The 17599-nt window shown below is 33.4% G+C and overlaps 1 protein-coding gene across 1 annotated transcript in view; it reads left to right on the top strand.

Moving 5' to 3' along the window:
• The window catches only part of LOC106476213 (zinc finger protein rotund-like), a 178481-nt gene extending 166375 nt beyond the window's left edge, over positions 1–12106 (top strand). The window contains exons 10-12 of the mRNA XM_022381216.1: positions 1175–1342; positions 8701–8916; positions 10857–12106. Of these exons, the coding sequence (XP_022236924.1) occupies positions 1175–1342; positions 8701–8916; positions 10857–11131 (659 nt within the window). The 3' untranslated portion in view covers positions 11132–12106. The remainder of the gene's footprint in view (positions 1–1174; positions 1343–8700; positions 8917–10856) is intronic.
• The last annotated feature ends 5493 nt before the right edge of the window (positions 12107–17599 follow it).

Genomic DNA, 17599 nt, shown 5'->3' with positions numbered 1-17599 from the left:
ATATACAGACACAGCTATATGAAAAAGTTGGGTTTGTTTTTACATCTCTGGTCGTTTGTTAATTTTCCGTGGAAATTCTTTCTGAAAAACTTCAGCGATACAAGTCCTTTCTTAAATAAAACTAGTTTATTCTTTCTCAATACAACTTTGCAATACACAGAATTTCCACTGTCACTTTAACTTAAACACACGCTATAATTCGCAATGATTCACGTACTTTACTTACGGTCACTACCGCTCACTTGACTCAATTATCTGTCTATCTGCAATTATATATGCCGTCACTTCTCCTCTCTCTGCTTTATTTGCCGGGCTTATATATACAAAAATAGAGGGCATCTGGCAAACACTCAAGCCTTCATGATCTTTCTAGAAACTCTTCACATGTTACCAGCGTCACGTGACTTCCGCTGTCTTAACAGTTTGAATACTAATTTATATAGTAATATGTATAATTAACACAAATTTAGTAAATCTTTCTCATATCCATACCCATCCAGCAGTAATGTAATTTCTCATTTTGTGTAATGATTATAAAGTTACCATCCAAGTTAAAGGAGGTAATAACCATAGAAACATATTTCTGAGTATGTTTAACAAATTCTTTATAGGCAGCAGAAGCGATATAGCATGTAGTCCTCCTAGAAATAAAGATGTAGAGTTTCACTATCTTTCCTAATACTCTTCTGTTAATGGCCAAAGTTCAGAACCTAAGTAATTAGTGAAAATATTTTTGTTGTATGTACGTTCTGATTTTTATAACATAAGAAACAACATACATAGCACTTAGAAAAGAAGAAGAATGCTAGGGTGCAAGCCATATAAAATTATTTGCATTTTTAAAAGTGAATTAATTTTCTTTTTGATACTTAACAATATAAAAGGACTGTATGTATTGCTGGGAAAATTTTCACTCACCTGTCCTCAATTGTAGTAATTAAATTTTTATATCTAGATTTTGAAATAATTTAAAATTTTCTTTTTCCTTTGATTGGTGAGTGGTTTAATTTTAATATTTGTTTGAACAAATGCTCATACACATAACTCCTTCAGTTTTCTCATCATGCTATTTCATTATTGCTTTGTTTTTAATTAATACACATTTTAGTAATGTCAGTACATTCATAAACTCAAAATTAGGGGAAATTGTTATAGGTATAATTTTCTTTTGTAGACAAGCGTCGGACAACCACCTACCCTTGTCCTGTTTGTGGAAAAAGCTATGTCAATGAAGGATCACTGCGAAAACACATCACCAGTCACCCAGAGTCAGCTTCAACTAACTCATCACTGCGAGTTTGGCCATGTTCCGTATGCCAAAGTGTATTCACCCAAGAGAGTGGTTAGTACATTTGAATAATGATTATACATAAAAAAAATTATTGTCACTCCTAGATCTAATTTAAGTGTAAAGTTTTACACTGTTTTGTTTGTACTGTAAACACTTTATCTGTCGACATAATCTTCATAATTTCAAACTTAAAGTTGTTTTCCTGAAGTGAGACCTGGTTGATTGCTTGTTTGTTGTTAAGCACAAAGCTACAGATTGATCGTGCTTCCTACAGTGGAAATAGGATACATATGAATGTCAGATATTAAACATGATTGACAATGGAGAAAGTGGTTCCAAGGATTTAGGACCATCATTCTTATAAAATGTAATTAATCCTTAACAAATTAATAACATGTAATCATTTATCATTACTGTGGGAATGAAGATGAATACAGAAATTGATAAATTAGAGATTGCTTGAATCATATATCATGTTAATAGTATTATTTTTTCATGATGAGCAAATATTACATAGTTTGATAACTTTGCAATTCCAAACAAAAGCATTGTACACAATGTTTTAGAGTTAAATAATTATAAACTTGGTTAGATTCATTAACCTTAACAATTCAATTAAAATAAAATAAGATAAAAGTACATACCATGGCATTACAATACTCATGTATCTTCTTTGTTATGGTTCTTGATACACTTGTAAATTTGTTGAATGTAAGAAGAAAGTAATCTATATTTCTAATACATACATACATACCTCTTCTCCCACTTATAGCTATTACCCAACTGCTAGGGTTTCTTCCTTTGCCCATCTAAGTATTGGTCTGATTTGTTCTCACTTGCTCTAGTCTTTTATACCCCACTTAATTGTCCTTGGCAATATTTTTCTCATGACACTCTCCACCTACATCAATGCTCCCTCTATCCTGGTACTGTATATACGCACCTCTAACACTGGCTTTTAGTGGGGAGGAATGGCAGGAGAGTGTGAGCGGAGGTAAGCATTATTGGAAATACATTTTCAATTTAGAAAAATGTTAATTTCCAATACATACATACCTCTGTTCCCACTTATTACTATAATCCCACACTGAGAAGGTGGAGGTGCAGATGAGGGCATTATCCTTAAAGAAAGTGTTTGCATAGATCATGGGTGTGCCAAGAGATGATGGGCACCTTACTGGGGGTACCACTCTACATCCAGAACAGGTATGCTCTTCATCCTGTACTTAATTTCTGTATCATGGTGGAATTGTGTACGAGTGATCATCACTATAGGCCAGCTCCAACGAGACATCCAAGGTTCCACTACTCTGGATTGGAATTAAGAGGTCTTGGTCCCTATATCCCACATTGATGGCTAGGACAATTTGACCGCAACATTATATCTATATATATACTTATGAGTGGATCCCAAACAGTAGCCATAAAATGGTGCATTCTGAACCACTGGAGCCGGTCTTTTATACCCCACTTAATTGCCCTTAATAGTATTTGTCTCATGACACTCTCCACCAACATCAGTGCTCCCTCTACTGGTACCATATATAAGCACCTCATTCAGATAATGTTTTCTCTTTTTTTCAACAAAACGTCACTAACGGGTTTCCCAGTATTAGATTATTCGGAGATATTTTGACCGTTATCAGTGTTATCTAGTTAATTTTCATGATAGTAATTTATAATAATAATGATAATAATAATATATATATATATATATATATATACACAAAATACTAATAAACGTTTTTTATTCTGATTGGCAAGCCAATTTATAACATGAATTCCCAGATTATTATTTCTGGTATGGAGGCAAATCAGATCTCTTCTATCCCACCTCTGCTATCAAGCATCACACAACAATGAGGGGGGGAGTCACTCTCAGTTCTTGAGACTGTCCATGATCTTATTCATAGTGAGATGGAGACATATATTCAGATCTGTGGTGGTCCTCTGGGGAACTCTTAGGCCGCAATTGAGAGTGATTTTCAACATTCCGGAAAGAATATAGATTTTCTTTTTCCTGCACCTTTTTTAAAATCAGCTTTCTATTTAGTTCTCCTATGGGACAGTGGTGAGTTTGTGAAATCGTAGCACTGGGGTCCTAGGTTTGATTCCTTCTGGTGGAAGTAGCAGATGGCACAACATTGCTTTGCTTTAACAAAACAAACTTATCTCACAAAAGGTTGTTCCAATCAACGTAATCAGCACAGTCTTTAAAGGAAAATGAAAAAAAAAGACTCTTGGGATCACCAACTTAATTGTTGATGAGTTGGATCCCTTGTTATCATGCCCATTGGTTCAATTTTTGGCTTCTACATTCCTCCCTGTTGTTGTTGGAGTCTCGAATTTAATCAGATCAGCTTTTGGATGGGGTCATAGTTTTGCCCCTGTTCATGGGTCCTGACCCCTGACATTAGCCTCTTGGTACATTGGTACCCAGACTAGATTCTTTCTATATCCAAGGGTTTTGTTGCTTGGGTTGGACCACCAGCAACGTCAGTTGTTATTATTATATACCTTCAGAGTTTGTGGGGCTTGGCTCTGAGAATTTCTGGACATGTGGTAACCTTAGCCACGGATCCAGAAGCACTGCAGGTTCTTTAGTCAGGATTCGTCATTCAGTTCATATCTTCACCTCTGTTATCCACCCAACCTGTAGGGTTTTCATCTCTCACAGATCATCGAAATTTGAAACTTAGTTCTAGGGCTATCAGAATTTGGTTGGTCTGGGGGTAGTGAGTGAATCGTGCTAGTTCTTCCGAGGTTTTATTCCTGTGAATTTTTGAGCCTATGCAGACAGGAGATTGGGGCTGTATCCATGCCTAGATTTTCCAAGGTCCACAAGTTACTTATTCATCAATCTGAGTTGATATTTTTTACAGGGATTGTAGATGTTCACATTTGCAGTAGTCGGCTCCTATCTGAACATTGTCATAATGGTGGAGTCCCACCACTATCGGCATTTGTTGTGCACAAGGGTCAGGTACTGCTGTTCCAGGTTTTCACATTCAAAGTCGCATCAGCTTCACATGAGTTCTGCCATATTGTACAGATTTTCTTGTCACTTCCATTCCATGGATGACTGGTTTCTGCTGGCACTATCTCGTCAATTGTCAGAACATCACATCCTGATTCTACTTTCAGAAACAAGTAAAGGCAGGCTTCATTTTCAGGGCTGAGACATCTATCCTTGCTCCAATTCAGTATGTTATCAGTCTTGGTATTTTTTATTTTTCATCTCGTTTCTCAGTTAAGCCCAATTGACTCCCATCTGACTCAACACTATAGAATATGACGTCAGACTCTTACTCACCTCTCATTCTTCCATGACACAGATGATTCTTTCTCTTCTAGGAATGTGGCATCACTCTAATCCCTTATGCCTTTGGGACAAGAGCACAAGAGATCCCTTTATTGGTCTTTATGCAACCAAGTGATCATAAACATCAATTCATTGGTTTCCTTCGTCAGGATAATTCTTCAGTTTTGAGGAGTTGTTAAGTTGAGACACAACTACGATATGGGTTTCTCTACCACCATCTTGTCCATAGTTCCTTCTTTTCATGGATGGGCTGCATATACCAATAGTCAGGGATTCCAGGGTCTATGCATGGACAAAGAGACTTTACTACACAGTATTTTATTCTTCTTGCTCTTCAACAGGCAGTGAATGCCTCACGGTCTGGGCTTATTAAGGGGAAAATTCTGTGGTGGTGTCTTGTGTTTGTCATTGAGGAGGCACTTGGTCCTGGGCTCCTTGCTTTCAATTTTTAGACCTCCTCTTTCTGGACCATTTCTATCATATTACCCAACTAGCTTTCCATATTCCAAGAGTGATGCCTGTGGTAGCAGGTCAATTATTTCAATCCTCACTGATTCTCCCAACAGAATAGATGCTGCATCGCAAGGTTCTGTTGGATTGGCTCTAATTTTGCAACTTTCCAGAGTGTCAACCTCTTCCACTTCTTTTTCAGCTATCTCTGTAGAGACAGTCATGATCTGCTTTGGTACACCCAGCTATCTAGAAGCTGAAGTTTCAGGCATGGAGTTTATATAGTTTTTCGCACAGCATTATGGTTTAATTTCTAAGGTTGCCATGTATCTGCATCAGTTTCTGCTTACATTTGTCAATGGAATTGACATTCATATCAGTAATGATGTATTGAGAGGAGGTTGAACCTATTTTGGGCAAAAGTGCCAACCATAACTCGTTTTTTTGACCTGGCTCTTTGGCAGAGGTTTTTGCATCTTCCACAATTGCCCTGTTTAAGGCAGCCTTATCGAAAACCATTTGATTATTTTTGAGTCCCCAGTACTCTCCAGATTATTCAAGTAATTTTGGATCCTTGGTCCCAAAAGACCATTCCAGTTACCTAACAGGTATATTAAGATTATAGTACAGGCTCTTTCTCAACACCTGTTTGTGCATTGACTCTTATATGCTGTGTATCCCCTTTACCGGAAGGTCTATTTTTTGTGGCTGCTCACCTACAGATATGACTGGTCAGAGTGATTTGCGCTGTTTGTCCACAGACTGCTTTCTCATTCTCTCTACATCCTCAAACCAGTTCTTCTTACCCATGACTCTGTCATACAGGAAAGGGTTTAAAGTCCTTTTCACCTATTCATCTGATTATTATTTCTCACTTCTATGTCCAACCAGATTTCGATCATGGTAATGTTCAGTGAGGGTCTTGAAGGTTTTGTTGCCTGCTCTAATGCCTTTAGAGATGCTAGACAATGACTTTTCTTCTGGGTCTCTTTGAAGAACAGGATTTTTCTGCGAGTCACATCTAATCAGATTTGTCACATTTCTATATCCTTAGTGGCAGATCGAATTGCCCACTGGAGGTCATTTTGGGAACTGGTATGTGGACTTCCCCAATTAGTTTCATCTCATATTATTTACCTGATTTGGCAGTCTCTTCATTTGAGGGTTTTTGCCTACTACCTGTAGCTATCTTAACCATTTCAGCTAGATTATACAGAGGGGTGAGTATTATCTTTGCTACCTTTTAGGTCCCTTCTCTTGTTTTTACAGGGTCCCACTCTGTGATGAGTGTTGCCCAGACAGGTGTGCTTTTATCAAACCAATTCCGCACTAGCAACCGCTAATTCAATATACTTTATACAGGTTGCAACAGGTTCTGTAAAAATGAAGTGTTCCATAAGACCACCTAGGAGCTCACCAGGTGGTATTACTATACTATGCTGGACCGCCACTCATGGACTATCATGAGTAAAGCATAAGGAGATCCTGCCCATACCCACCAATCATCAGATTGAATAAATTGGGTTCAGTTTGCTTTTAGAAAATTAGGGAACTTGGTTCACCTGTTACACTGTTTCCAGAGCACTGTTCCTCAGGACTTCCCAATGCACATTACCTGCAAATTCTACTAGTGGAGCTAGGAGGTCCTTAACACACCCAGTTTCCAGTCACTGGGATGGTGAACAGAGGCTTTTCTTGCAAAGTGTTAGAGTGAATTCATCCACTCTTGGAGAAGAGGGCGAAGTTGGGGTCCCTCCTACTTGGGTCCCTGGATGTTTTCCTCAGATGTTGGTAGGAGTGGCATCAGTCTATGTTGGAGCCTACTTGTAATACTAGTTCAGAAGTGATAATTCGCTATCTGGATGGGGTGAATGACCCTTCTATTTGATCAATATAGATTTAGTACATTGTTCATGGAAGAGGGTCCACTATCTCCTCATAATTCCAAATGTAAAGTGGTTCTATGTCCTGTCTATAATTCTGGGGGCAAGTGGAATTACCAAGCCCATACGGTTGGGAGTGAGGATCAATGTTCATAATCATAGACCGATTGAGTTTTGTTTCGTTTGGTTGAGTAAGGCATACATGATCCCATCATTCCAAGCCTGAGGTGTTGCCTTTTGGGCTTCTTCAGGTGGAGGACAAGGTTTTTCCACTTTGGTGTTGTGATTCCAGTGGCTCGGAATGCACCACTCTATGGCTACAGGCTGGGATCCACTCATAATATCTATAGATATAACATTGTGGTTCAAGACCTCATAATTCCAACCCCAAGTAGTGGAACCTTGGCTATCTGGTTGGAGCTGACCTATAGTGATAATCATTTGTATACAATTCCACCCAGGATACAGGAATTAAGTTCAAGATGAAGAGTATACCTGTTCCAGATGTAGTGCTGTTTCCTCACTGGGGTGCCAATTTTCTCTTGACACACCCATGATCTGTGCAGATGCTTTCTTTAAGGATAATGCCCTCATTGACACCTCCACCTTCTCAGTGTGGGGTTCTAGCAATAAGTGGGAACAGAGTATGTATTGGAAATTAAAATTTTCTAAATTGAAAATGTATTTCTAATAATGCTTACCTCCGCTCACACTCTCCTGCCCTTCCTCCCCACTAAAAGCCAGTGTTAGAGGTGCGTATATACAGTTCCAGGATAGAGGGAGCATTGATGTAGGTGGAGAGTGTCATGAGACAAATATTGCCAAGGGCAATTAAGTGGGGTATAAAAGACTGGAGCAAGCGAGAAAAAATCAGGCCAGTGTTTAGATGGGCAAAGGAAGAAACCCTGGCAGTTGAGTAATAGCTATAAGTAAGAGAGGAAGTAAGTGTTATTGGAAATACATTTTCAATTTAGGAAAATTTTAACTTTAGCTCAGATTTAGAATTTACACAAGCATACTTTTCATCTCCAAGATCCTTAGACTTTTGGAGTAATTTACATTCTCACTTAATTTAAATACATGAACATGGGAAAGATTTATGTATATAATCATGACATTGTATTGACTAGCATACAAGTAGGTCTAATCCACATAAGATGATAATAAGCTGTAAACAAACACCACATATAAATTTTATCAAAAATTGAGCTGATGTTTAATGTTTTGTTTTTAATTCTATATTCATTATCCCATGTTCCATGTAATCCTACTTTGTATTTCATAATAAATTGCTACATTTTTTTCATGTATTCTTATGGAATTATTTTCAAGTTGATGCTTTTGCTTAGGTGAGTTTATCACTTTAACGTTTATGAGTAAAGTAAATTCTACATGCAAAGTTTAATGTGCCACTACATGAAAAGCATCTCTTTCTAAACAAAAAAGAATGTACCACAAATGTCCTAACTATTGTCTTAAGATCTTAAAAAAGGATAGTATTTTGTTGTGAAAGTTATTTTTTATTTGTTTTACTATAATTTGATATAACGTTATTGTATGCTGTACCTAGTGTAGAATTGCTAAGTACTACAGCAGTAACATAATTATTGTAGCATACTGTCTAACAGACAGAGTTAACCAAGTAGAATAAATAATAGTTTCTAACATAAAAGGATGATGTTGTGTGCCAGATCGAATACTACAATTGAAAAGAATCAGAACAGTAACAGTTACTGAAGTGTGTTGCTTTATAGGCTTACTTCATCACATGGAACAAATGAGGATGGATCCAAAGCACCAGTTTGCTGCTCAGTACGTGTTAAGTCGAGCAGCAGCTGAAAGAAGAGAGAAAGAAGCTGGCACTACTAGTAACTCCAGTGTGACTGAAAACAGCAGTATTTCCAGAGGAGGTTCCAGTAGCTCATTTAGCACAATGGGTGGAGCTCCACTACTTTCACCCAATAATAATGGTAACCATAATAACTTGGGAACAGTGCCCCCCTCAGGTGGAAATGAGTGCTCAGTCACTGTCCCTACCCCTGCCCCAGCTCATACCCCTGTTTCTTCTTCATTGTCACCCAGGTCACTTATACCACAGATGGGTTTAGGCGGGTTAAACACTAGGCAACATTCACAGTAACTCAAGAGATTAGCTCCTAATGTTCATGTACACAGTGATCCTCCCCACTTATTAGTATGTTTATCCTCTCTTACATATTTCACTGGTGGACTTTTTACATCACCTGCTTTTACCAGTGAATTTCTGGGGCTTTTTAATGGAAGTGATTTGGGCCAAAGCAGAGTTAACAGGGTTTTTAATGCCATTTTGTAGTAGTTTTAGGCTCATGTAGAAAAGGCCATCTTCTCCTTATACACTAGTTATATTGTTATATTGTAAATGTGTGAACTGTGATAGTGTTAACCTGCAGCTAAGTTATAATGCTTTCATTGCTCTAGCTTTCTCTTTTTTTACTTAACTTTAGCAAAAAGAAAGTGTTGTTTAAGCATAGCTGTATTTAAAATATAGTGTGTTGTTTTTGTATTAAAAGTGCTCGGGGTAGTTTAATCCCAATGGCACTCTAAAAAAACTTTAATGTTATTGTATTTCCCCCCTTGTACTTTTCTGTAAAATATACATACATATATATACACACATACACGTATACATGTTTAGTTAAAATGTGTATGAAATAAATTTCACATTTCTTGCAAAGATTTACATTTGCACATTTCTTTGAAGGCTGAAAACTTTTAAGAACAAGGGTTAAGAATAATTCATGCACTAATAAATTTTGTGCTTGAATTGAAGAATTATTACTTGCTTTACACAAATTTTTATATTTTTATTTTTATAAGTAACTGCTGTTATTTAACAAATTGTTATTTTTAAAGATTTGTTCTGTTTTATTGGAAGCTTTGTTTTATAAATTGTGTATATAACCAATTGAAAATGTCAAACAATTGAAGTCCGATTGATGAAAATTTCAAATTATTTCTAAAAATGTACATTTCAAATCACAGAAGATTTGACTTTGTTGCACTGGCAATAGTAAGTTAATGACTTTTTGTTTTATATTCTGCAGTTTATGACCTAAGTTAGGGAATCTGACCTATCAGTAGAGCTCTTGGTTCTTTTTCCACTAGTTTTCAGTCTTTTATTTTTCATTTAAGTATTTTATTTAACTATTTTTTATTTAAATTTTAGTTTTCATCAAGGAACATTGAGAGAACAACTAACACCATTATTGGTTTGATATTTTAGGTTAATGTAATGAACAGATGTTTTTTTTATCTGACATGATTTGGTGATGTGTATGCCATATTGATGTATTGGAGGTAATCTCCAAAAACCTGAATCAGTAGCTGAACCAGTAAAATATTTAATTTTACTTGGATGTATGAACAAAGAGAACAGTAGGGGATATCAGTAGTTTTTTATCATTTTTGGTTTACATGTAAAAATGATTCATTCAACGTTTTTCTTTCTTATCAAACTTAATGTTGAATTTTTATATGCACTTAACACCATAAAATTGATAAATCGTAGATATTCTGAGAACTTTTGGAATGTAGATCATATTTAACTTTGATTCATAGTAACCTATATCAAAGCCTGTTGTTTAGTGATATTACAACCAAAAACAATCAGAAAATAGTTTTTGCTTTTATAGCTATTACTTTAAAATTTATTATGTAGTTAGAGCTTTAAAAAATGGATTTATTGGTTTGTTTCTGTTTAGAAGCCAAAACTTAGTTCCTATCCTAATTTCTATTGCTTCATTAGGTTCCATTTGGAGCTGTAAATGCCAAAATTTTTGTAAAGCTGCTGTTTCTGTTTGATTTTTATACACATTTTGTATTTGTTTGCCAAAATGTTCAACCATTATTTATGTTTTTATTTTATTTTCAGCTTTGCCTAAAATCTTCAATTCCAGCAGAATATTATTGTTTTATAGATTTTATTTTATACTTTATTTTGAAATACCTTGTACTTCCAATATGTGGTTGCTATCACTCATTGATAAGCTTGTGATGTTATACTATTTAATTTTTTTGTTTTTTATTTCTTTGCTGGTAGTTTGTAGCAAGGTTTATTTTACTTTTTTCTACCCAATGTGGATTAAAAGATATATGCTAGCTAATTTCAATGTTCTCTCCTGTTTTTTTTTTCCATCTTTTTCTTAAGGTGCATGTTAAATTTTTTCATAACATAAAAGGAACACATGATTACATCTCTTACAACATTATTTCCCCACATTGAATTGAAAGAACATTTAAGATCAAAGTTGATTCCGTGAAATTTGATACTGAATTTCTGACATTCTTCATACTTTTCAACTTAGTTTTGATTAACTTTTTCCAGAACACTTTGAAACAGATATACAGTTCCTGTAATATCTTCCATAGTGCTTATTTTGTCCCCAAGAATATATAAAGATGTTACTTTGGTTTGAAACAAATGCACCACTATTGTTGTATAGAAGATTGTTTAATTACATTGTGTGTTCATGAAATTTTACACCTACATGTTTTACATAATTTTCATCTCACACTGTGCCATATTTACTGAATATCACAACAGATGATTACACTCCTAGTAAACCTAATACTTGCAAGATGGACTGATATTAAGTAAGTATATGTATTTAAATTAAGTTTTGCCATACAGTATACTCTATTGCTTGTAGCTTATTATTTGAATGATTCCACAATTTTTGTTTTACAGAATATAGACAAAACCATTCCTAACATGACTAGTAGTTTGACAAACAATTTTAAACAGAACATGACTGATTGTCATTTTAAACACATAATGTAGGCAAATTAATATGTACAAAATATACATGGACTGTTCTCAGTGTTAAATACTCTTTTCTTTAACTACAGGCTTTCAGCTTTTTTACAGGAACTGTCATTGGGCAACAGTATATTGAATAATGCAAATTGTTTCTCTATGGAGCACCTTTTTTGTTATTTAAAGAAAGGTGTCTAAGCAACATTTCTGACAGTACCAGCTATCTGGTATTAAATCTGTCAAAATGCTGAAAATGAATTATGATGTACAGCATTAACAATCAATCATTTAAACTTTTACATAAATGAAAAAATCAGAGCTTGATCTTTTTAGCTGTATAACAATATAAATGTCTTACGTACTGTATTATTTGAAAATGTTTAAGATTGAACAGTTGCACAAATATTATTTTCAAAAAATAAGAAAATATAAAAGTACAATCGTAGATATTGTACAGGAAAATAAAATGTTTAGAATTCAAATTAATATATTATAGAATTATTGGTCATGAGTAAAACATAAAAGAAATTTTATATCAGTTTCATGACAAATGATGTGTTTGACATCTTTTGTGAGTGGTGCACGTACAGTACTGATCGGTTATTATCTATTGTTTTGGTTTAATACCCATTGATGGCCTGCTGTCTTGTGCTTTGATTTTTCTCTGTTTTTTGTTTTTTTTTCTCTATCTATCTATCATGTTTGCATGTTTTAATTCTATTATTTAATTATTCTCCTGAACATGAAAAGCTGTAGCTGGTGTGTTTGTAGCACAATTTTTAATATCTCCTTGAATATTACCTGTAATGGCATTGTTTCACTCCAATGTATTGTTTACTAATCTCACACTAAGTGCTATAAACCACATTATTTGTGTGAGGATTGAAAACTGGGGATTTTACTGTCATAAAATTATCACTTAATGTAGGAGGACTTATTAAAGCTTTGGTGATGTTAGAGTTATTTCTTATTCTTTGAAATTTTATTCCAAGGCATGGTATATAAGGAAAATTAAAATGCTTTTTTCTTTCTGTTATGGTTCATTAGTAGTTGAGACAGGTTGACCACATTTATTTAATTATTTGCAAGATATTTATTTGTTTGAACCCCTTTATAATAACTGTTAGCGGTCAGCTTTTCTAAAGTTATATCTTTGTGAACCAAGACATCAACAAATGGAAGAGTGTTATTGACTTCAGGCTCAATGGAAATACCTTCTAACATTCGGTAGAACTGACCATTCCAAATGAGGAAATTTGCATAGAGACAAATGTGTAACAAGTTCCTGATGTTTGAGATACTGATGGACATTCTTGTTGAAAGTAAGATCTAGTCACTCAGCTTTTGTGTCCATGGTATCCTTGGCAAGTATCTTGGTAAGAAGTGAAACTACATTCTTTGGGTATTATTTGATCAGAAGTGAGGTCAACAAATTCTAGCGAGTCTTTAACTGAATATGCAGAATCTGATGTTAGTAATTTGAGCATGCAATAAAGAAATTTATCTGTTTTGTAAGTTGGCAAACTTATGTAAGATACAATAGGCCACATTAGATTTGTGTATTTTTGGGAAGCCATAGAGTTGTGATGAAATTGAATAATGTGTAGAAGGTCTTATCTTATGTACAGTATCATAGATACTTGCTGAAGGTAGTCTTTGGTAAACTGTGTCTAATAACAATTCCTTTATCTTCTGATCTTAAATGTGTCAGTTTAAAAAGACTATAGCATTCCCTTTATTGGCAGGTAATATAACAGTGTTTCTATCTTTTTTTAATTACTGATAGCTTAATGTCTTTCTTTAGTTAGGTTGCTTTTAACACTTAGAAAAACAACCACACAATAAACTCAAAAATGCAAACATGATAGACAGAGAAGGAAACACCAAGTGGAGAAAAGTTGAAGAAACTATTCATGATGTTAGGAAAATGGGTAGGTTCAGAAATTCAATTGAAGACAAAATTGTATAATCCTTGTACATTTTCAGTTTGCTTCTTGATGAAGAAAGGTCCACTTTTTGAGAGCTCTCAGGTTATAGGGTTTCGTATTTTTCTCTCAAAGAAACTATTGCTTTCCAAACAAAAGACAGTGGATCAGCACTGGGTAGTAAACAAAATAACAGCCAATAACTACTCAGTACTGTATGGACACTACTTATTGCAAAATTATCCTTTTGGGCTGTACTCATGACCAATAATTCTATAATATATTAATTTGAAATCTTAATATTTTATTTTCTTATACAGTAACATATAATTATGCTTTTTTTATTTTCTTATGTTTATAATATGTAAGTAATTGTTTGACCTTAAACATTTTTAAACAACAGTGTGTGTGTAAGATATTTGTATTGTTATATGTCTACAAAGACCAAGGTTTGATTCTTCAGTTTACTTAAAAGTTTAAATCCTTGTCTGTTAATTCTGTATTTGTCATAATTCCTTTTCAGTATTTTGTACATAAGCTAGAAATTTTAATACCAGTTATAGTTCAGTTCCTTGTTGCAAAATGAAGGATCCAGTAAGAGGGCTGAAAATTTACAATTAAGGAAAAGAAAAGGGTATTTTTAATGTAGAGAATGGTCCATGCATATTATTTTCAGATCATTACAAGAACAGTTGCTGCAGAAATGAAATATGCCCAAAGATTGTGATACATATGACCCCAGTTTTACAGCTCAGAGAATTGGCAACAACATTATTATTACCTAATCTAATTGTGTTTTTAACTAGTTCTGATGGTAATATAAAACTTTCCATACACAAGAAGAACATCAGAATGAGCAGATAAGTATTATTATTGATATAAATGCTTTGAACAGATCTTATGCACTTTAATCATTATTTCCAATGGCTATGTTGCTAAGCATAAGTAAAACAGTGAGATCTTGTGTGTCAGAATAAAAACATTTAATCTTATGAAACATATTTCAAGCAGTTCACATTAATTTTAATCTGATAAGTAAACAACACCATTTTGTTACAATATGACCTCATGACTCATAATGATGATTATTTAATACAGTACACGATCTGTCAGTTATACAACTTTAGTTACATTTTTAATCATCCTAATTTCCATTGATCTTTTCTTGGGCCATATACTGTGACTTCACAATCACTGATAACTTAATTATGTTAGACCCAAAATTAAAGTAGTCAGCTGCTGAATGTGTTTTTTTAATACTGAATTTTGTCATTCATTAAGAAGTATGAACTAGTAACTTGTACCTCTCTGAAACTTTTATAGATGCCACTTGTAGCTAAATTCTGCATTTGAAATATATTTTTCAAGGTTCAAAATAATTAACTTTCATTCACAGTTGACTGATCTCAAAAGCAACAAGCATAACAAAAGTAATAATTATTATTTATATAAATTACATCAGTAATATTTTCACATTTAGGTGAATGTTTATGTAAATATGCCCATGTATGTATGGTTCACTAAATGAAATTACTTCATGAAAATATACAAGTCATTAAATTTTGTTTTTTATTAATACACTTAACAAAATATGTAAACATCTTTATTATAGTTGCAGATAAGAAACCACAGAGAAATTTTTTGGAGCTTAGTGTTAAATAAACTACTACTAGGGAAATGTTATTCTATACATAAAAACATTAAATTGAGTGTAATTTATATTTAGAAATCAAACTTTTCATCAAATTGTTGATTTCAAACTTTCTTAAGTTATTTTATCAACAAATCCCTATATGTTTTAAGTTTACAAGAATGATAAGTTTACTAGTTGAAGACGACGTTTTTAATTTTTCTGTAATTTTTGGCTATTTAGATGAATCTCTAATGTGATTAGAACATTTTTTGACAAGTGCAACACTGTATGAACAAAGAACACTTACTATAAATTGTATAACTTGTAATATTCAGTGGTGAAATTGAATAGAGTAATCTTACATCTAAAACAATCATATTTTAATGAATTCCTTTCTGATTTTTTGTCAAATGAAAATTAGGGACCTTTTTATTATTCATCCACGTGATAAGAAAATTGTAAAGAACAGAAAATACATATCTGTATTATCAGTAAAACCAAGTTAGAGCTTACTAGATACTTTACTGCAGACATTCACAAGGCAGCCAACAATATTGTCAACAGTTCATTCCTCATTGATAATCTCAGTAGAATATACATGCATGCAAAATTTAATGTTAATTTATACAGAAATTTCTAGTGAGAGATGGGTTGTTAAGTGTTTGGTCAACTTTTTTCTTTGACATTATCTAGATTTTTGATGAGGGAGTGGGACTGCTCTCATTTAAAAATGTAGATAGAAACATGAGATTAAACAGACTGTTTAATATCTGTATGTCAGTAGAAACTCCAAAAGGCATGCTTACTTCATTAAAATTTTTTTTAAGTTGTTTGAGATGAATGGTATAAGCATGACTGGTGTTTTCCTTTCTTGACCAGATATAAGTATACTTTGGAAGTATATATGTAGCTAAGCATGTACTATGTTTTTGGATGAACTTGTATCATATAATTATTATGCTTATTTACTAACTAAAACGATTGTAGAACATCAGATATATGAATTAGTACTACTAACGTTATGTTATTCACGCTGTATGTTCCAAAATTTTCAGGCTTACAAACTTTAATAAGTACAAGAGCTGCTGTGTGTACTATATATGCTATGTGATTTAGATATAGCAGTACAATACCTTTAAAAATTCTAACTGAAATGTGGGTTTAAATAATAAGCAAGTCACGTTTATGATTTTTACAGACTTATTATGTGACACAATTAAAGTTGAAGGTTTTATATAAATAAGAGGATAAAATTGTAACTATTTATATATTTAAATTTAGTCAATTTTTCTTGGTGATTTGGCATAAATTGGTTGTATTTCGAAATGCCTGTACTTGAAAGAAAAGTTTTGACAACACTTCCTGTAATTTGTTATTTACATGAAGTTTTTTGATACAATTTTGGGCTTTTTACTTATGAAGTTAGGAAAATAACAGCGGCAATCAAGTGGATTTGAAGTTTTTTTTAAGAATCGAAAATTTTATAATGTGATAGGCCGTTAAGAGCAACAAAAGTGCTAACTTATAAAAAATAAAGGTTAAAGTTGACTGTGATTATTAAGTATGCAAAGAAAATGGCAGTAGCCCAGGACGAAAGAAGAAAGATGATATTCTTTGTTGTTAAAGCATATGCAAGTTTGCTATATTAGGGCTATAGAAAAAAGTTTCAGCTGTAGTTTCATATAATTAAAAGTTTTATATAAAGAACAGGATAACATTGTAACTATTTATATACTTAAATTTAACCATAGCGTGCTATTTTAAATTCAAGCCTTTCCAAAAAGAAAGTTAGTTACTTGTGTATATAAATGTTTTCAAAGAGCCATAAAGTCAGTGCATGACGAATGATAAGTTTTATTTGAAATTTGAGATGAGATATTTTTTAGGTTATTTGCTCTACTCCACTCAATTCAAGTTGTTGTTTTTTTTAATGAAAAGAAGTCAGTTCAAAATGGTGATTGGAAATCTACCATTTCATTTTATAAAACCATATTTATCTTTGGACATATGTAATACAGCTGTATTTATTAAACGAATTATAATAGCTAAATAATTAATTTATAGTACGTAAAAGATAACTGTGATGCATACATACATACACATAACTAAAACCTGTTAGGTGATTTTAACATTTAGAGGTACTATGTAACTCTTGTAGAATTTCTGAACTTTAGACGGACATAATTACATTAAAAGTTTATGGACCTCCACCTGACATTTCTTATACCCTTTATAAATTTGTGATTTGTAGGAAAAATGTGAATTTAAGTATATATATATATATATATATATATATACTT

This window comes from Limulus polyphemus, unplaced genomic scaffold (assembly GCF_000517525.1).
Source record: "Limulus polyphemus unplaced genomic scaffold, Limulus_polyphemus-2.1.2 Scaffold153, whole genome shotgun sequence".
Lineage (NCBI taxonomy): Eukaryota > Metazoa > Arthropoda > Merostomata > Xiphosura > Limulidae > Limulus > Limulus polyphemus.
The sequence above is the reverse complement of the archived record's forward strand: the minus strand, read 5'-3'. Positions and strand labels throughout refer to the sequence as shown.